The 22,334-nt window shown below is 35.2% G+C and overlaps 1 protein-coding gene across 1 annotated transcript in view; it reads right to left on the minus strand.

Moving 5' to 3' along the window:
- Positions 1-22,334, minus strand: part of LOC122102469 (MDM2 binding protein) — a 56,984-nt gene that overhangs the window by 27,335 nt on the left and 7,315 nt on the right. Inside the window, exons 8-11 of the mRNA XM_042673213.1 lie at positions 20,324-20,458; positions 18,554-18,648; positions 16,007-16,079; positions 7,559-7,676 (exon numbers count right to left, since the gene is read on the minus strand). Coding sequence (XP_042529147.1) covers positions 7,559-7,676; positions 16,007-16,079; positions 18,554-18,648; positions 20,324-20,458 — 421 coding nt within the window. The remainder of the gene's footprint in view (positions 1-7,558; positions 7,677-16,006; positions 16,080-18,553; positions 18,649-20,323; positions 20,459-22,334) is intronic.

Here is a 22,334-nt window from a genome sequence, read left to right on the forward strand (position 1 = left end):
CATAGGAGCTGTTCTGTCCCTAACGATGAGCAAGAGCTTCAATTTCTCTATATTCTCATCAACATTTTGTAGTCATTGTTTTTAATTATAGCCATTCTAGCATGTATTATAGGATCACATTCTGGTGTGATTTGTATTTCCCAAAAGACTAATCATGTTGAACGTCTTTTCATGGGCTTTATTAGCCATTCACATATCTTTTTTGATGAAATCTCTATTCAAGTCTTACCCACTTATTAATTGAGCTGTCTTATTCAAATTGAAAGAATTCTTTTATGTATCTATCCATTGTCAAGCATCTGACTAAACGATTTCTCTTAATGAGGAGTTTGTGTTTTATTTTCTTAAGTGTTTTTCAAAAAAGGCATTTTTAATTTTGATAGATTCAAATTTATTGATTTTGTTGCTATTTTATACTGTGCTTTTGGTATATATCAGTTTTAGGGATTGGATACATGGCACTACTGATAGAGCACCTGCTTAGAAAGTATAAGGTCCTAGGCTCAAACCCCATTACTGCCCCAAAAAATTAGTTTTCGTTCTTAAGTTTGGATATAAAATTCATTTGCGCTTTTATGAAAATATCTAAATACATTTAACTATATAACCTATAATTGTTAAATATAAATATTATGTGTTATATACACATCATTATCCTTATTAATAAAAATAATGATATTTAATCTACACAGGTGTACCTCTCTAATTGTTTATCTTCTCTACTTCCAGCCATGTTTGTGGTTTTTAGCATATAGTTATTTGCACTATTTTGGGGGATACACGTCACAATATTTTATTGTTTGCTCTTTGGCCTATTTTTGTTCTTGTATTCATTTGGAACAGGGATTCTTGAGGTTGATGCTTAGATTATTAATTTCAGATCATTCCTCCATCCAATAATAAACATTTAAAATCTTTTAATATTGCTTTGTTTTCCATAAGATTGATATATTTTGTTTTTAGTTTCATTCAAGTAAAACTATTTTCTAACTTCCTTTTGTTTTTTTTCCCCCTTAACCTTATTTAGGAATGTGTTAATTTCCAAATATTTGGGGAATTTCTCAGATTTTTGTGGTTGACTTGTAACTTAATTCTATTGTTGCAGATAACATCCTGTAAATTATTTCTGACTTCTAAACTTACTGATTCATTCCATAACTTAGCACAGCCCTCCTAACTAAAGGGTAGTTGGTCTCTGCCACTAAAATTATTTTCAAAATCTTTACTGAGTGCTTAGTTTCTTAAGATAGAAATTATTTATAAGTCAGTTACGTGGTGTCATATTAACCTTATCCATTTTAGCTCAGGGTTGTAAAACAAATTCATCATGCTGATTTGAGTATTAAGAAGGACCAGCTTCATCATTTCAAAGCACCAAGTCAGTCTTTATTAGTCTAGTCCCTCTTCAATTAGATTTCTCTGTCAGAAAACGATAATAAAACATAATTTTTCTTTTTTTTTTTTTTTTTTTTTTTTTTAATTTAATTTTATTTTATTTGTGAACATACTGTACAGAGGAGTTACAGTTACATGGGCAGGATAATGTGTACATTTCTTACCAAGCATTGCAGCCTCCTCCTTTGTTTATCCTTCACATCCCTTCCCAGCCTCCCCCCTCCCCCCCTAATCCCAATCCTTCTCCTTCCTCCCTCCCCCCAGCCCCCCCCCCCCCCCCACCAACATTGTAAAGTTCGTTTTGGACATGACAACTTGTACTTCTCATTGTTGCAACAGGTCCACCTGTATCCTTAAACAACTGGTTTTTCCCCATCTCCTCCACAAGTTATACTGACATCAAATATAGTGAAAGCAAGGGTTATACTGTGGGGGAGGGACATACAAAGCAACAAAGAGATAATCTTATAAATGTGTTAGAAACACATGCATGAAAGAAAAAAACATTAAAATACACATCTAAGGGTTCATTTTCCTGACATCACATTATCTGACCTTTTCCGCTTGACTCATACATATACTAGATATTACAAATAAGGGAAACCATGGGACCTACGTTTCTTTGGGCCTGGCTTACTTCACTTGATATAATTTTTTCCAAGTAAAACATAATTTTTCTTCAAGAGTTTCTTTAAATTTTCCCTTTCAAAGTAATGTGTTTGCATAACCATGGCAACACGAATCCAGGGTTGTAAAATTATCAGAGCTCTAGAATTACAAAATTATCAGACACTATTATTTCGCTGCCTAGGAATAAATGACTTCCATAAATGTCAAAGCACAAAGTGGAAAAGACCAGGTTTTAACGATTCTGCTCAACAGAAACATAATGTAACAAAAGTGATATACATAGCCTTTAGATGCATTCAGAACTGAGTGAAGGGTCTGATTCTGTCCGGTGACATTTGTTCCTTGATTTCTCTGTCATTAAGTTTTGTTGCTTGCAATAAAAAGATTGTTTTAATGTGCTTTCAGTATTATTTTGAGACTCAAAGACAACGAACGCAAAGTATATGGCACATAGTAGGTTTTCGATATTGGCTGGTAATATTTACCTAGGATGCAAACTTATGCTGCTGCTGCTGCTGGTGTACTATCTAATTTCACATAATAACTCTATGAAAACTAGGCCCCCCCATGATAACATTAAGGGCTAAGAAGATCACATAGGAGCAAAGACAGGAGCTTTGCGTCTGTTTGAACCCCTATCTTGGGGTTCATTTCACTTAGCATCATCTTATATGGTCATATGTACAAAACTATGTACTTAAAATGTATTGGTGATTTTGTTTTTGTTTCTTCTGTATGTTCTTCCCCATGGTATAACCCATTTTCACTGTATTTGATTCCGATGTCCTGCATATCATATATACATTTTTCTAATTTGGGGAGGGGAAGGGAAATAACAAAATGATTAAATAAGGATACAGGTTGACCCACTGTAACAATGAGATGTACAAGACACTATGTTGAAAACGAACTTCACAGTTTGAGGGGGGGAGGGGAGTTGGGGAAGGGAGGAGGGAAGGGATGGTAGGGGAAAACAGAGGGGTAACAATGCTCGATAGGAAATGTACTCGTTATGTTACTCATGTAACTGTAACCCCTTTGTACAGTATCTTTACAATAAAAATATATTAAAAAATGAAAAAAAGAAGCGTCTGTTTGGATCTTATAGATCACAAAATAGATCTTGAATAAGAAAAAAACTTGTAGCAAAGGGCAAGAATACATGAATGGCTTAGCTATTGTCTATTTGGAGGGAAAAATTAAATTCTCCACTACAATGTAAGTTCTGTGAGGGCAAGGAATTTGTTTTTGTATTGTTTTCTGTTGATGGTCAGCATATAAAACAGTAACCAGCATATTATGGGTTCTCAATAAAAATGATCTGTTAAGGCTGGGCACCAGTGGCTCACACCTGTAATCCTAGCTACTCAGGAGGCTGACATTGGAGGATCACATTCAAAGCTTGGGCAGGAAAGCCTGTGAGATGCTTATTTCCAATAAACCCCTAGAAAACCAGAAGTGGCACTGTGGCTCAAGTGGTAGAGCGCTCGCCTTGAGCTGAAGAGTACAGGGACAGCACCAGGCTCAAGGTTCAAGACCCACAAACTGGGGCGGGGGGGGGGGGGTAAGGGGGGTGGGAGGGAACATTATCTGTTAAAAAATGAATAATACATATAAAAATATATTTAAGTACTGGGTCTTAACACAGTGAGTTGTTGTTTTTACCACAAATCATACCATAACACTTAGCACATTGTGCTATTTATATGCAGTGTCTTAAGGATGGTTCATATAGCCAGTTGTGACTACATCCAATGATAACTGACTCATAGTGTATCTACTTTTTATGTTACAGTATAAATTTAAAGGGAGGAATGTAAAGCCTATGTCCAACAGCACTAACCCCCACATTATCATACTGCATGCACCTGGTTCCCAATATCTATTCCATATTCCAACACACAAAGGGATGAGGAACTGAATGAGTAAATAAAAACCAAAGTGAATGAGAAACTGAATGAATGAGTGACTGAGAAATAGGATGAATGAATGCAATCACAAAACAATAAGACACAAAACAACAATATTGGGAAGAAGTTTTAGCAAACAGGACTCTGGAACGTGTAGAGTAACCATGAAGAAAAGTTGGGCATAATTCACTAGGTTATGGAGAGACACAATGACGGTTGGGGGGCTGGAGTGTGAGTTGCTATCTGGGATGAGGAGAAAAGCTATCATTAGCTATGCACAAGAGCAGGGATGTGAGGCTTTCTGGATGCATTTCTGGATGCTGTTACACACAGTAAAACTTGACTTCTCTCATTTTTACAAAAGGAAAACTCCTTCTGAACTACTTATCAATGGCATAAGTACCAGATTTCCCCTTCAGAAAGGGTTATAGGTAGAGGAGAACTTAATAAACTATGCAATTTGGTATTGTAACTACTCTTAAAATGAAAAGAAAAAAATACTGTGAAAGAATAGTTCAATCAGGCATTAATGATCCCACCTAATCAGTAATCAACAATCTGGCTTCAAATATTATCTTGTGATTTGTGTCTTATTATTATTCAGAAGCTACCACTATTCAACCCCCAAATTTTCAAGTGGCCATAATTTTTAAAAAAATGAAATCAAGCTACAAGATAAGTTTCTTAGTTGTAATAAAAATCCTGAAGAAACACCCAAGAGTAAATTCTAAATCAACTACAATTAGTACTTCAAACATAAAACCCATATGAAGTTGTAGAAAGTCACAAGAAGAAAAATAAACAAACAGATGGGCATATCCAGGATATCTTCAATTATTTAGCAGATGCTAATATTTAGTCCATAATTTCAGTCTTAGACATACACAGTGATAAGAAACAAATATTATCCCATAATTTTGTCTAATGTAAAGTGAAACTGACTATATTGCCACTCGTATGTCTCTTGCTGATTTTGTGTTAGCATCTTCTAAAGTTACCAGATATATATTTATTCCTCATAAGTGGCTAAGAAGTACCAATGCTGCACTGATGTATATACTAGCACAGAACAGTGAGCAGTATTAGTAATGACCCTTCCTCTAGGAAGCTTTCCTGGAGCTTTTACTACATTAGGTAATGAACTCTGGACTGCCCTTTCCTTTACCTTCACACTATCTGTTACACAGACTTCAATTATATTCTAAAGGGTGTTCTTCACTTGATTAGCAATTTCACAAAGAAAAGCACCACTAGCCAACCTTCTTACATGTAATGACCCAGTGCGACTATGTTTCTCACATCCTGCACTCTATCCCATATAATGAAATACATGGCACTCTGATGCCACTTGATCATTACAACATGGCAGGATCTTTCAGAAATGATATATTAAATCCCTCCTAACTTTTCCTTCAATGTAACTGAAATACAGGTTATTTCTTGTTTTGTTTTGGCTTTGTGCTGGTACTGGGGCTCTGCAGTCTGGCTTGGCGTTTTCACAAACAGCTGAAACATTACCACTTGAGGCATACCTCTTACTTCCAGTCTCATGAAGTTTTCTGCCAGGGCTGTCTTTGAACTTCAGTCCTCAGATCTCAGCCCCCTGAGTTAGTCAGGAGTACAGTCTTGAACCACCAGCACCCAGGCATTTCTAAAGATTCTATCCTTGGCTTTCCTCTCTAGCTATATTGTATTTGTGTTGTTGTTTCTAGTTAGCCATTCCTAATGGTGAGCCTTCCCATTGATGGCTTCTTGGTATTCAGAACTTGTATAGCCACCTCTTCTGTGAATGAGGGCTATTCTTAGGATTACTGGTAAATAACAGAATGTAGCACAAGTGACACAGAGCCAGTTCAGGGACTATACCTTAAAAAGTCTTGACTATTTCAATGTTGGTACATGTCCTGAGGTGTCATGTAAAAATGTCTATGGAGACCAAATGAAGGGACCATGTGACAAGAAAGGGGCTCCTAAACCACAGGAAGATGAAAGCCAGCCATTTCTGCATCCCAGCTGACCCCAGTGTCTGATACACATTCCTGACTACCAGTGACTGGCTAAAAGATCCAACCAGGAAAGATCAACTCAAACTGCAGAACTATGGGCAAATAAAGTATACTGCTTTTTAATCTTGCTATGTATGTTTGATATCAACAAAGGTGCTGATAAACCCAGAATCTAAATTCTTTGGACTGTTTCCTAGAGACCTAGACTTACATTTCAAACTCCAGATTGAAACTCCAACAATGACATTTTACCAAGATCTCAGATTCAACATTTGCTAAATTAGAAGCCAGCATCTTGGGTGAGAATGTTGAAAAGGGGGACATTGATCAAGGGATACTGTGTTCACAAACGGCTTTGTTAAATGACGCCTCCTTTGTACAACTACTTAAAGATAATAAAACAACAGTAAATAAACAAGCAAACAAAAAAGAAACCCATATCTTACCTATTATACTAAATAAATGACCCATCCTCGCTCTTTTTGTTTTGAGGCACTGGCATTTCAACAAAGCCTTATACTTGCTGTACTCTCAATTCCTCTTTTTTTTTCTTTCGGTGAGGGTCTTGTGTTTTGCCAAGACAGCACTGAACACTGATCCTCCAAATTATGTCTCCCATATAGTTAAGATTCCAGAAGTCAAACTACCACATCTGCCTTGTTTGCTGAGTCTCACAATTATTATTATTTTTTTTTTTTTGCAGGCTGGCATCAAACCATAATCCAATAATCCACCCCACTCTGCTCCTAAATTGCAGGGATTACAGGACTGAATCACTGTGCCCAGCAAAAAGACACTTATTTTTTTAAATCATATACATAGAATACTAGATCACAGTCAAGTATTTGTACAGGTTTCCTCCCAAGCAGTCTTGATACAAGTGTTTCAACTGCAGTTCTCAGTCTTATCACAATACCTATAGGCTCACAACATTGCAACAAATACACCTTAGCTATCCCTATGAATTTAGGGAAGTAACTTTAACCTTTTTATTCACAATTATGTAACAAAATACTATGATCCCCACTTAAATAACCTCTAACTTTATAACAGAATTTATATATGGTGATATCTTGAACACAGTATATAGTAAAGCCCAGGTTCAAATCCTAAGAACACATACAGAACTAGTACATAGCAGGCCAGGATTACTCTAGGTTGTCAATGAATAGCTCTTTAACTCTTCAAACACGTTTCCTCATCGATAGAATGGGAGCAAAAATAAACATGTAAGATTATTATAAAAATAAAATGAATCAGTATTTCTGAAGTACACAGGACAATGGGTAGCATGCAGTTAAGCTCCTAAGTTTTCATTCTTTTATGAAACTGCAGCCACAGTTCATTTTCCAGTACATCAGATAATAAATGTATCCCTTTATTTTGACATTACAGGTTCCTGAGATGTGTTAAGAAACCAATGTCTAATTCAACTAGCCTCTAATTAATCAAAACTATGCCTTTACAAATTTTTTAATGAACATGATTAGATATCATTAAATACTGTTTTCTCATAAAGAACATGGGTAGATACAATTAAAATATTAATTTCAAATCTGAGATACAATACAACAGTTGTGTTCCATTATTAAGACAATGTTAAGATCAACAACTTACCACCAATTGTCTTAGGCTTTTTTGCTATATATTCCTTCCATTTCCTTGAATTGAGCTGGTTGGGAGGTGGGACAAGTATGTTACTAATAGTACATGGCAATACAAAAAGAGCACCAACCTAGAAAAGCAGATATTTTTATTGATTAAAGACTGAAAGTTAGTTGCATAAAGTATCATATGACAACATTCCACTCAAATTTCTGGTATTCAACTAGCACTGAATTATATTCTCTCAACAACTCTACTGTAAAAATTAAAATCTGTAAAAACAAAAAAGTTAATTCCTGCTGGGAGCTGGCTTACACCTGTAATCCTAGCTACTCAAAAGGCTAAGATATGAGGATCGTGGTTCAAAGCCAGCCCGGGCAGAAAAGTCCATGAGACTCTTATCTCCAATAAACCACCAGAAAACTGGGAGTGGCACTGCAGCTCAAGTGGTAGAGCACTCGTCTTGAACTGAAGAGCTCAAGAGCTGAGGGACAGCGCCCAGGCCCAGAGTTCCAGACCCACAACTGGCAAATAAAATAAATTATTTGACAATTGAAAAGTGATTAAATTTAAAAGACATGTCTTATTCTTTCTTGTTTGGGGGGTTTTACTGGCTAATCTTGGGGACTGAAATCAGGACCTGGGCATTTTTTGATAAGGATGGCAATCTACTACTTGAGCCACAGCTCCACTTGTGGATTTTTTTTTTCCCCTGGTTAAGTGGAGGTAGGAGTCACCACAGACTTTCCTTCCTAGGCTGGGTTTGAACCCTGATTCACTCAGATCTCAGTCTCCTAAGTAGCTAGGATTACAGGCATGAGCCACTGGTGCCCACACCATCTAATTCTTTAAACATCAAATTCTAGTTCTTATGTAAATAAGGTTTTGTAGTTCAAAATACATAACAAGACTCTGGTCCTAGAGGCTGATAATTATAACAAGAATATGCCACCTCAGGTTCCTGGTACAGCTTTCTCATTATTCATGGGCTATGAAATACTGTTCAATGAATTACTTAGAACATGATATAAATGTATCACTACCCATAAGGTCATGAATTGGTCACATTTTTTAGCCAGCTTAATTCTGATTAAATATTTGCTACAAAGATGAAGATACAGTATTTCTAGATCTCACAAGCTTTAATTCCCTACAAAATCAACATGTTGGTTGTTTTTACTACATTCATAACAAACTTGGCTATGGATAACTTGTTCTCACCCACACACTCATCATGAGATAACCTTGGAGACATGAAGGTAATCCATTTAAGCTGTCATCTATCTCCAGAATTTAAAGACCAAACAGCATTTCAAACCTGAGCTTCCAAACTTCCATTCCATCATTTCAATAGATTCTCCTTATCAAGTAGACACTATGAAAATCATGTTTACAGCTTTGCAAAATTCTCTCTCTGAAAAAAGTATTTCCTAGCCAGGTGCCGGTGGCTCACACCTGTAATCCTAGCTACTCAGGAGGCTGAGATCTGAGGATCGTAGTTCAAAGCCAGCCCAGGCAGGAAAGTCTGTGAGACTCTTATCTCAAATAAACCACTAGAAAACTAGGAAGTGGCACTGTGGCTCAAGTGCACTTGAGCTGAAGAGCGCAGAGATAGCGCCCAAGCTAGAGTTCAAGAGCCAGGACCAACCCCTCCCCCCCAAAAGAAAAAAAATTTCCTAGCTGTAAGATAATGGATACTATTTTGTTCGGTTTATTCATTTATATGTCTTTGGGAATGCAAGAAGAGGCACAGAAAGGGAGGGACAAAGGGTGAACAAAAGCACCAATGATACTCACTGGACACTATGCTGAAAATGAACGATACAACTTATGGGTAGGGATGGAAGGGAAAAACTGGGAGAGAGCAAGGAAAAGCATGACATGGTTCAAAAAGAAATGTACTCTACCTGACTTATGTAACTGTAACTCCTCTATACATCACCTTTATAACAACAATTAAAAAGAAACTGTTTTAAAGACATTAGCCTCCCTAACAATCTTGTATTGTCTTTCCCTAACCTAAGAAAATAAGCTTTATTCAATGAAGCTTATGTGTGTACATATATGTATATGTTTATGTACACATAATGAAAACTAATGAGATAGAAGACAGATGAAGGAATCTTCCCCCCACACAACACACAGTATCAGTTTAAATTCAGGGTTTCTCACTTGCTCAGCTTACTCGATAGGCTGGAACTCTTACCATTTGATCCATGCTTTCTGGCAAGGTTTTTTTCCTGGTTATTTTGATGATGGAGTTTCTTGGATTTTTTTCTGCCCAGCCTGGCTGGCAGTCTTGTGAATATTTACAATGACGGGAGTGAGCAACAAGCTCCCAGTTTGGATGCATACTTTTTTAAAAAATTATTTTAAAGCTCATATATTCACTAATGACCACAGAAATGACTGTTAAGTATTGTGTAAGCTCTGAGGAAGGGCTTGTCTGCCTTACTGACTCCAATAATATCTGATTAAGTATCTGGCACATAGTAGATGTGCCAAGGATATGAAACCAAGATATTCTTTTTGGGTTTTTTTTGCCAGTCCTGGGGCTTGAACTCTAGGCCTAGGTACTGTCCCTGACCTCTTTGTGCTAAGGCTAGTGGTCTTCCACTTGAGTCACAGCACTGCTTTTGGCTTGAGTAGTTTTTCATTGGAGGTAAGAATCTCACAGACTTTTCTTCCCAGGCTAGCTTTGAACCTGATCTCAGCCTCCTGAGCAGCTAGGATTTCAGGCATGAGCCACCCATCCAGCTAAAACCAACATATTCTTACAAGGAATATCATGTAACATTTAGTTTTTTTCAAAAATGTAAGAAACAAATAATATTCAAACGTAAAAGAAAAATAAAGTACTTCAGATCTACATATTTTTATCTAAGTTAGAAAATGTTCCACTTCTCCTCTTTATTTGTTCATGCCTTTCCCTTGACTGCCATCCCACCGTTTTTGAGTACGTGCTTCCTGGTGTTTTATTTTGATGAACTTTGATTTTGCTTTTCTAAGGAATTACACTATTTAAGAATTCCCTCACATCTACTATATTTCAATTAATACATTTTTATATACTTGCATACCACCCAATGTATTTACTTGTAAATTTATAAGCTAAATTATACATTCTAACATTTTATAATAATGGGACAAAGAAGCAAAAAATGAACATCTCATAAATCAATCCATTTAAAAACAAAGAAATTGTTCCACCCAACAGAATCAGAATACACGTTCTTCTTAGCAGCACAAGGAACATTCTCCAAAACAGACCACATTTTAGGTCACAAAGCAAGTTTGTCCAATTTCAGAAACATTGAAATTATACCCTGCATTCTCTCAGACCACAAGGGAATAAAATTAGAACTCAACACCAAAAGCAACCAAAGAAAGTCCTGTAACACATGGAGGCTGAACAACACCAATGTTGAAACATCAATGGGTCATAGAAGAGATTAGAAAGGAAATTCAAATGTTCATGATATTCAACAAAAATGAACACACAAATTACACAAATTGCTGTGTCGAAAGCAGTATTCAGAGGCAAGTTTATAGCTCTGAGTTCCTATATCAACAAATTGGAGAGCTCTGAAACCAACAATTGAATGAGACACCGAAGTTTCTTGAAAAGAGCAACAAGCTAAACCCCAATCCAGTAGACAGAAACAAATAATTAAAATTAAATCAGAATTAAATGAATTAGAATTTAAAAAAATAGAAAAAAATCAACACAACAAAGAGTCGGTTCTTCAAAAAATTAACAAAATTGACAGACCCTTAGCAAATCGTATCAGAAAAAAAGAGAACACACCCAAATAAACAAACTCAGACATGAAAATGAAATCATCACCACAGAAACAACCAAGATTCAGAACATTATAAGGGAATACTTCTCAAACCTTTATGCTAATAAGTTTGAGAATCTGGAAGAAATGGACAATTTTCTAGCAAATATCGACGTGCCGAAACTCAACCAAGATGATTTAAACCAACTTAACAGACCCATATCAAACATCGAAATAGAAACAGCAATAAGAGACCTCCCACTCAAGAAAAGCCTGGGAAGGGGAAACAACGAGAGGCAACAATGCTTGATAAGAAATGTTCTCGTTATCTTGCCCATGTACTTGTAACACCTCTGTATGGTATTCTCACATTAAAAAAAAAAAAAAGCCGGGACTGGATTTACAGCTGACTACTACAAGGCATTCAAAGCAGAACTCACACCATTACTCCTCCAACTCTTCAATGAAATTGAAAGTTCACTACCAAACTATTTCTATGAAGCCATTATAACTTTCATCACAAAAGCAGGCAGGGACTCATCAAAGAAAGAGAACTATAGACCCATTTCTTTGATAAAATTGATACAAAACTTCTCAACAATATTTTGGCCAATCAACTTCAACAACTCATCAAAAAAATCATACACCATAATCAAACAGGATTCATTTCAGAGACACAAAGCTGGCTCAGTATACACAAATTAATTAATATAATTCATCCTATCAACAAGAACAAAGGTAAGAACCACATGATTATCTCAATAGATGCAGAAAAAGCATTTGACAAGACCCAACACCCCTTTATGATGAAGGTGCTGGAAAAACTAGGAATCCATGGAACATTACTCAATATAATAAAGGCTGTGTATGACAAACCTATAGCCAGTATTATGCTTATTGGCGAAAAGCTAAAGCCATTCCCTCTAAACTCAGGAGCAAGACAAGGATGTCCACTCTATCCATTTTTCTTCCATTTAGTATTAGAATGCCTAGCGAAAGCAATAAGAAAAGATGCAAACATAAAGGGGATCCAAATAGGGAGAGATGAAAACACTCCCTCTTTGCATATGACCTGATCTTGTAAAGAATCCCACAGACTCCACTCCCAAATTATTCAAGCTGATTCGAAACTTTGGCAAAGTAGCAGGGTATGGGTATGCCAAAAATGAGAAGAGCACAGATGAAATCAGGAAAGCAACTCCTTTTGTAATAGCCCCACAAAAACTAAAATACCTAAGAGCTAACTTAACTAAAGAAGTGAAGGAACTAAAGAAGTGAAGGAACTCTACGATGAAAACTTTCAAAACCCAAAAAAAGTAAATTAAACCGGAACTTAGGAAGTGGAAAAACCTCCCATGTTCCTAGAATGGGAGGATTAACATCGTGAAAATGGCAATACTTCCAAAGGCTATGTACAAATTCAAAGTGATACCTATCAATATTCCAACCTCATTCCTCAATGGCAACCCAAAAATTCATTTGGAACAATAAAAGACTTCAAATAGCAAAAACAATCATTAGCAGAAAGAACAGTACTGGAGGAATATCAATACCAAATTTCAAACTCTACTAAAAAGCCATAGTAATCAAAAAAGCTTGGTACTGGCACAAGAACAGACCTGAGGAACAATGGAATAGGACTGAAGACCCAGAAATGAACTCACAGACCAATAGCCACCTAATCTTCGATAAGGGAGCTAGAAAAAATAGAAGGGAAGAAAGACAACCTCTTCAGTAAATGGTGCTGGCAAAATTGGTTAAACACCTGTAGAAAACTAAAGCTAGATCCTTATATATCACCCTGCACCAGAATCAACTCCAAATGGATCAAAGACCTCAAAGTCAAAGTAGACACCCTGAAAACATTACAAGAAGGAATAGAAGAAACTCTAGGGTTCCTTGGCACAGGCTGATATTTTCTTAATAGAGACTCAGAAACACAACAAATCAAAGAAAGGTTGGACAAATGGGATTGCATGAAAGTTCAGAACTGCTGCATGGCAAAGGACATAGCTAGCAAGATCAATAGAAAGCCCATGATTGGGAGAAGATCTTCACTAGCCATACAACAGACAGGGGTCTCATACTTAAAATATACTCAGAACTCAAAAAACTAAATCACCCAACAACAAATACTCAAAGAAACAACTGCCCAATAAGTAAGTGGGCTAAAGACTTAAAGAGAAACTTCTCTGAAGAGGAAATTACAATGGCCAATAGACACATGAAGAAATGCTCATCTTCTCTAGCCATAAAAGAAATGCAAATCAAAACAACATTGAGATACCACCTCACCCCAGCTAGAATGGCTATAATCAAGAAATCTAATTAACAACAGATGCTGGAAGGGATGTGGCCAAAAGGAAACCCTAATGCATTGTTGGTACCAGTGTAAACTTGTTCAACCACTTTGGAAAGCAGTATGAAGGTTCTTCAAAGGACTCCACATAAGAGCTCCCCTATGACCCAGCTATCCCACTTTTGGGCATTTACCCAAATGACCACAAACAAGACCATACTAAAGCTACCAGCACAACTGTTGATCACAGCATTATTTACCATAGCTAAGATATGGAACCAACCCAAGATAGGGAACCAATCCCTCAGTAGATAAATGGATTAAGAAAATGTAGTATATTTATACAATGGAGTTCTATGTCTCCATCAGAAAGAATGACATTGCCCCATTTGTTAGGAAATGAAAAGACTTAGAAAAAATTCTATTACATGAAGTAAGCCAGGACCAAAGAAACATAGGTCCCATGGCTTCCCTTATTTGCAATAACTAGTATAAGTCTGGGACAAGCAGAAAAGGTCAAAAGCTATGTACATATGACCAAATAAGATGATGTTAAGTGAAATGAACCCCAAGATAGGGACACAGTGGTTTTTTTCTTTCTTGCTGTTGTTTTTAATATATTTGCAATGTATTATGTGATTTTTTTTTGTTTCTCTTGTATGTTCTTCCCCCATGGTATAACCCCTGTTTTTATTGTATTTGATGTCGGTGCCCTGTATCTTATATATACATTTTTCTAATTTGGGAAGGGGAAAGGAAATAACAAAATGCTGAAATAAGGATACAGGTTGACCCACTGTAACAATGAGATATACAAGACACTATGTTGAAAATGAACTTTACAACTTGGGGGGCGGTAGGAATTGGGGAGGTGGGAAAGGAAGGAATGGTAGGGGGAAAACAAAGGAGGAGGTAAAAATGCTCAATAGGAAATGTTCTCATTACCTTATTCATTTAGTAACCCTCTATACAGTATTTTTACAAAAACATAAAACAACAAAAAAAGAAATTGAAGATGTGATATTAAGTAACAACAATCTTATGTACTTCTAGAACTAGTCCTGCCTACCTTCAATAACTAGGTGGAGTAAATATTATTTTATACCTCTATTAAACAAATTGTAGGTACATGTCCTACTTACTTGAATTATTATTAAAGGCCAATTCATTAAAAATTAATATATTATTCAAAACCCTATTAAATTTAATTTAAAAAAATGAAGCTGGATACTAAGTTATCACATAGACAAGTATCTTAGGGCCAGGGTCAGATTTCCTTTACTATATCAATTTTCTGAAGAATTACAGCCAAGAATTAATTATAGCACAACAGGGAAACATAAAGTAATTTTCTCCCTTCTGGACTATTTGATAATAGTCAATTTGATGTTAAGATAACAATAAACTTACGTAAACATAGTAAAATGTAGTAAACACTTCACGCATTAAAATTATCTTCATAGAAACATTAAGTTAAATCAATGACCAAAAAAATGCAAGCTTTCATTTTTGCTATTAAAAACATTATATGGTTGAGCATCAGTGGTTCATGCCTGTTATTCTAGCTGCTGAGATCTGAAGATGGCCATTCAAAGCCAGCCTGGGCAGGAAAGCCAGTGAGATTCTTATCTCTAATGAAACAACTCTCAGAAAACCAAACATGGCGCTGTGGCTCAAGTAGTAGAGTGCTAGCCTTAAGCATAGAGAGGCTCGGGGACAGAGCCCAGGCCTGGAGAGTTCAAGCCCCAGGACTGGCAAAAAAAAAAAAAATTGTTTGACTTTCAATCCATGACTCTACTTAAAGTGTTCTTTATTCTAGTTTTCAAAAGGTTAAAGATGCACCAATATTGTCATAGTTCATATATGTGATGGCGCTATTTGTTATCTACAATTAATAGTTAATAGTTATATGTTCATATACCTACAAAGAAAATCTCCTAAGTATAATTAGAATTAAGAAGGAAAAACAAAAATCCTTTAAATCATAGTTCAGAGAAGCTTTATTAGTTTCTTTGGTTCTATTCTATCTACCATGACAAAAGTAGAGAAGGTACAGAATTAAAACAGAATGCTGAAGAAGTCAGCCAACAATAATGAACAATAATGTCTTCTAAAATGTTAAAACTTGAAGCAATTATCATGCACAGAGCTTATTTCTGAAAAATCTTTTCTAAAGCTGAAATGTCATCTTACCTGTCACCTTAGAATTATTGTGAGAAGCAAGTATCTTAACATGTGAATCACGAGCAAAATTATGTTATGTTACATCAAAAGAACCAAGTTTAACAAGCAAGAATGGATTAACAAGGCAGAATCTATTTTGCGTATACATCCTAAGTGTTAAATATAAAAACCAAACATCAAAAAGGCCTTCCATACCTGACCACGCAGAGATGAAATCTGCTCCAAGAGCAACACGGAATTCTCCCTGGTGTTGCTTTCTGTCACTCTTCTGTACCACGAGTTAAAGACAAGTAATAGCATGCAATAATTCTACTCCATTACTAGAACTCAAGGATTCCAATTCTCTCACCAGAATTAAAATCCCTTATTTAAAAGTTCAACCACAGGAACGAACAATTATTCCTTTTCTTGCATATTTTTCTAATTATATTCTGAATGTGATTATAAATTACCAAAACAAGAAATGTGAAAACATTTCTGAATAAAAGTCAGCATTTCGTTAGTATATCATTTTTTTGTCAACAAGTTCATTTTATATACTATGCTGTATTTGCAATGTCTAAAAGATCTTATTACAATTTCTAAAAGAGTAAAATATGTTGAATATATGTAGCTGTATGATAGCACTTACAACTATTTAAGCATTATAACAATACACCAACCAATTAGGACTTGTCAATGATGTGAACATTTCACGAGTTTATAAATTACTATCTCCACCAAGATTCCTAACATTCTTCTCTTTACCTTGTAAGTCATGGCTAACATGACTTTGATCTTTGTCTATTTTTTTTTGCAAGATATTGAGGCTTTACTAAAACCATGACAAGAAAAAGTATACTAAGTATTATTTTAAAATATGAAACATCTAAATGTGTAGTAAAATCATGAAAATAGATTAAAGTATCCAGGTACTTGTGCCTCATGTCTGTAATCCTAGCTATTTAAAATCTAGAGGATCACAGTTCAAAGTCAGCCCAACATTCCATCTCAAATTAACCTGCCAAAAAGCCAGGCTCATGGCATGGCTCAAGCGGTAGAGAGCCAATCAAGCAAGCAAGCCAAATAAGCACAAAGCCCTGAATTCAAACTCAGTACTGGAAAATAAATAAATAAGTAAATAATAAAATGCACTTTTTAAAGCTTTTATGATGCAAACAGTTTTTAGAAAGTGAGATCTGGAAGGGCAAGATCCAGGAAGCCTAGAGTAATTTAATTTACCTTATAATCTCACACCCCAGAAAGCTTTCTTTAATTGTAAGATATTCAAAAACCAAAGATCTAGATGAAGTATCTCACATGAAACTTGTAGAATGTTCTAGTTTTGCACAGATAAGTTCCTCTAATATTTGGAAGCACTTCCCACTGTTACATGCTCACCACATGGATCTAAACAATAATATCCAACAGACAGAAAGTGTCAGAACTCATCCTGGTATATCATTATTCAAACTCCTACCCAAAATTGAACTTCTCTTCCTGTAGGAAACGTACAATGTGAAGGCAATCAGCAGCACTAATTTCAATGTGGGGAGTCATTGGGCATTGTCCTGCTTCCTCTCTTTACTGTGCATAACAGAGCAGGATATCCTGCTGATTTCACAGCTTAGATAGATCCTGTATTGTTACCCTGGCTTTTCATTCCAAAATGTCACTTCTTCAAGCTCTAATGAGTTTCTCCAAATCTGATAAATACGATCTGAAAATAACTTTTGATTAGGCCACTTCCTAGTTTATTACCGTTCTATAGTTCCTCATCATCTTTAGGCTAAAACTTGATTCATCATCATGGTATAAGGATTTGAGGATTTATTTATCAGTGTGAAAAGGCTTTCCAATCTGTCTCAGCAACATCCCATCCCAAAAAATAACCCAAACCAACACACACACACACAAAATTAAAAACCTCAAAAAACAAAGGAAACAAACCCCCCACCCATGTTAGTGACTCTGGACTACACAAACAGTGCTCAGCTGTTGAAGATCTCCAAGGTGTCCAAAACACAAAGGTCTTTATCTTTTCGGTAGCAAGAAATTTGCAAGAAGAAACTAATGAACATTCTGGTTGGCATTAACAAAATGAAAAGTTGTACATTCTACAAAGTTTACTGACAACACTGTATTAATACACTTCAATAGCAAAATAGTTCTTAAAAAAACATGTAAGTTATGGAGATGCAGCTTGGATTTCAGAAAAGACTTCAATAGCAAAGTAGTTCTTAAAAAAAAAACATGTAAGTTATGGAGATGAAGCTTGGATTTCAGAAAAAGGAAAGTTCCTTTTTAAAAAAACATTAAGCCCTAAATAAAAAGTAACAAAAACAAAAAATGTGTCTGTAGGTGTATTTAGACAGTTTTTCTTAATGTTATATTACATAAGAGAGTACATTCTAGCCTATGCAGTCAGAGAATATTGATACTACATTTTAGCAGCAAAGCTCAGTCACCTCTGTATTCTTTTCCTAACCCCATTCATAACAAGTACACAAGTAATTCTAAATAAAAATAAGGCTGTTTGCCTAGGAAGAAAGATTTCTGTTGGGAAAAGTATAGAATTCAGAATGCAGTAAAACTTCCCCAACAATTCAAACCATAGGAAGTCCCACTGGGCAATGACATTAAAACAACAAACACAATGAAATTAAAATAAATGCACAGTTAACACAGTTACCTGCCAATACCATCACATTCCACCTGACACCAAAAGTTTCATCTAAAATGAGTATGTAAATGAAAGGATACAATTCAAATTCCATGTCGGATATGTAGCAGGAGGGCACATCTGATAATTTTATCATCTGCACAAATTGTAAAGCAGGACCATAGTAGTAGTAAACCTAGAAAAGAAATTAAAGTTATACATTGCTTTATGCAATTAAAGCAACTTAGAGATTTTAAGTTTAAGACTTTAAGATGGATCTTTACAAGGCAATATTTTATACATTATGCAAGCCAAACATGAAATGATCTATAACAGAGAACCATCTCTTCTATTTCAAGTCTATCTTTCAGAATAGACAGGTATGGAGATTTCTCATAATTAGCAAAAGTTTCCATGAGAGAAAATAAGTAAGAAAAGAGGCAAGTGACAGTGGATAAGAGTCCCCAACTTTTGCTCTTTATCCCAGTAAGAGAGGTGATTCAAGAAGAAACAATTCAGCAACTGACCTCTGCAAGCAGGGTCTGCAGGGTTTAAATTAAAAAATACAAGTTAAAAAAATAAAATAAACTCCAAAATGAACTTGGATTGAAAGATATTCTGGAGAAAGACCAAGGAAATCAGAGAAAAACCAACGAGGTTAACAGGGACTAATTAGCCTAGAGTCCCACTTAGAAATATATACCAGTATTTTCTTGTTAGAGACTAACACTAAAATAGAGCTAGTAAAGGACAGTTATTTCAATAGCTGAAGTTCAAATGGCTTACATGAAGGAATTATACAGTTAATATCTATAGAAAATAATTACAACATGTATGATTTTTGTGTACATACGTGTGTCTGGTACAATATAGCTATACACACACTATTATATATGGATGTGGAGAGAAGAATCTTACATTTACTAAAGAGGTTGTATCCTAAGATAGTCTTCAATAGAAACAAAAAAATTAGATGTTATACCTGAATGTTGTACTATCAAAAGAGAAGCAAAGGTTAGCAATCTTAGACTAATTTTTAGAAAAGTAAATTCCAGTGAAAGAGGGCCATAGAAAGTTACTTAAAGTAAGCAGTTCTAAACTATTACTGGGAAGTAAGTTCACATCAAAAATGACATCCTCTTTTTGCCATCCTTTCATCAGAAAAATATGGATCATTAATTTCATATCCACGTAACTTCATAACTGACCACTGTGACTTGTATACTTAAATTCACTCTTTTAATGTGAATTTGTGCTACTATGAAATGCCTTCTAACATTATTTTTCCAATTAAAAAATAGCCACCTCAACCTTTTTCTAATTATTACATATCATAACTTTGCTTGCATTTTAAGAAAAAATATATAAAAGACATGAGAATTATCACTACTACAAATTAAGAATTAATCAGGCTCTGTGTCAGGTGGTAATCTCATCTAATTTTCACAATAACTCTGTGATATAACTGTGTTAGTACTGCTACCATCTTACCAATAGGTTAATCCCTCTATCCAAGGTTATACCAACAGTCATCAGGTGACAGTCAAGTTTCAATTCCAAGTCTAACCAAGATTAATTCTTAGCCTTTTCCATTGTATCAGACACTCTACAAACTGAGCTTTAAAAGGTTACATTGTAAAGTCCAAGCAAGAGGTAGTTTCAGGCCTATGATTTAAAGTTGGGATGATTACATTCAAGGAATATCTATAGCAATAATAGTTTCATCATTTAATCCTGATAGCAGTTCTTACTTATAAGAATTACAATAATAATGCAAGAATTATGAGCCATGACATAAGCATACCTATTAGTAAAGGTAATTCAAGGTTCAAACAAATAACAAGTAACAGAAAAATTAACCATACTATTACCTTAGGCAAAATATTCTTATCCATTGGTGGTATTATCTTTTGGGCAAGAAAGCCAGTATTTAAATTTGATGTACTAAAACTCTTTGGTGTGACTCCTTTTAAGCAAAATTCAGGAAAACTAATTTCAAATCCAAACTGAAAAAAAAACACCAGTATACAATTAAAATCACTGAGAATAAAGGTAGAAAGATTAATATGTTTCATTGTAAAATAAAAGTTGAGAGGAAATTCAACTTCATATAAACAGGATTCAAAAATAAATATAAATTTATTTTCATTCTTTATACCAAAAGACAGTTCTCCATTCAGATGAATAATCAATCTCCTATTTTAATTTAAGATATTTTTTTCATGAAAAGTTCTCACAGACACTTAATTAACAAGCAAGATTAACACTGCATGTTTTATGCAAGCACAGGACCAAACCACCTCTTCTGCATAAGCTTCTTCAATACCTGACTGTAAGATATGCGAAGAATATAAGTCATCTGTCTTATTCACTACTAGATACTTAGTACAGTGCCTCACACATAGAGTGCCTTCAAAATATATTGTTAATGAGAAGAAAATACTATAGATGCCATGGTAGTGATGCTAATACCAGTAATGGCAGCAACAAGAATGATAGCCAATATTTTTCTGTGCTTTCAATAATGAACTCTCACAAAAGCCTATTAGGGAAACGATTATTCTCATCCTATAGATGAAGACAACTGGCATCAAAATGTCACAAAAAACAGGACCCTAAAAAATATTTGGATATGAATGGCAAGCACTGTAACTGTAGAATCTATGTCCTTGCTTCTTGGCTGAAAAACACCTCTACTAAAAACGGTGACTTCAAGTTTTAAATGCATACTGTATATGAATGGCCATAGAATTTCCCATGAAAAGGGATGAAAGAATCACATACAAAGAACGTGAGCATCACCTGCCTGTATGTAAACATGCAATTTCAAAAACGTATACAAAAATGATTCTCTTAGCTATTCACATTTTTAATTCTTTCATTTGGCTAGACTGGTAAGATGGTTCACTTAAAAATTCAACCTTCTTAAGTTCAGGACAAGCCATCATGCAAATGCACCTTAATTCCTCTTTGTCTAACTATAGAGGTTTTAGTAAGTACACAAATACTTTAAAGGAATACAAGGGCCTATTCATGCTTCCATGACACCCTGAGCAAACATAAGGAAATTTTCTTGGTTTCATTTTGCCTATCTACAAAAATATATAAATTATGGGGCTGGGAAGGTAGATCAGTGGTAGAGCACTTGCCTTGCATGCATGAGGCCCTGGGATCGATTCCTCAGCACCACATAAGAAGAAAAAGCCAGATGTGGTGCTGTGGCTCAAGTGGTAGAGCACTAGCCTTGAGCTGAAGAGCTGAGGGACAGCGCCCAGGCCCAGAGTTCAAGCGCTATGACTGACACCCCCTCCCCAAATATATATATATATATACATATACATATATATATATATATGTATATGTATATATATATATATATATATAAACAAAATATATTCATTTATGGTAAAATATGACTCAGAATTTAGGAATGGTTGAAACATCTGTGGTCAAGTTAAAATTTAAAAAAAAAAAGTGCCCAAAATCTGAGAGCAGGGTAGTAGAAGGCACAGATCACCTCAGATGAGAGCAGAAGGAACTGTCACACACTTTTCTAGTAGAACACACATGCAATAACAACATGAACTTCTCCAATTCTAATTTAAGTGTTATATTCTAGAACTGAAGTGCACAAAACATAATCACAGTAACTATTTAAATTAAAACTAATTAAAATCAAATAAATAACTAAATAAAACAAATAAAATGAACCAAGTCCATCAATTAAACTCCTCATACATGAGGTATTGCCAAAGCAATATGTGGCTAGTGGGCCATAGTGTTGGCAGAATACAGAACATTCTTATGACAGAAAGCTCTACTTACTACTAGTCTAGAACATCTTCATCGAGTACATTTTCATAAAGATTTAAACTAACTTCA

This window comes from Dipodomys spectabilis, unplaced genomic scaffold (genome assembly GCF_019054845.1).
Source record: "Dipodomys spectabilis isolate Male_0828 unplaced genomic scaffold, ASM1905484v1 ptg000783l, whole genome shotgun sequence".
NCBI lineage: Eukaryota > Metazoa > Chordata > Mammalia > Rodentia > Heteromyidae > Dipodomys > Dipodomys spectabilis.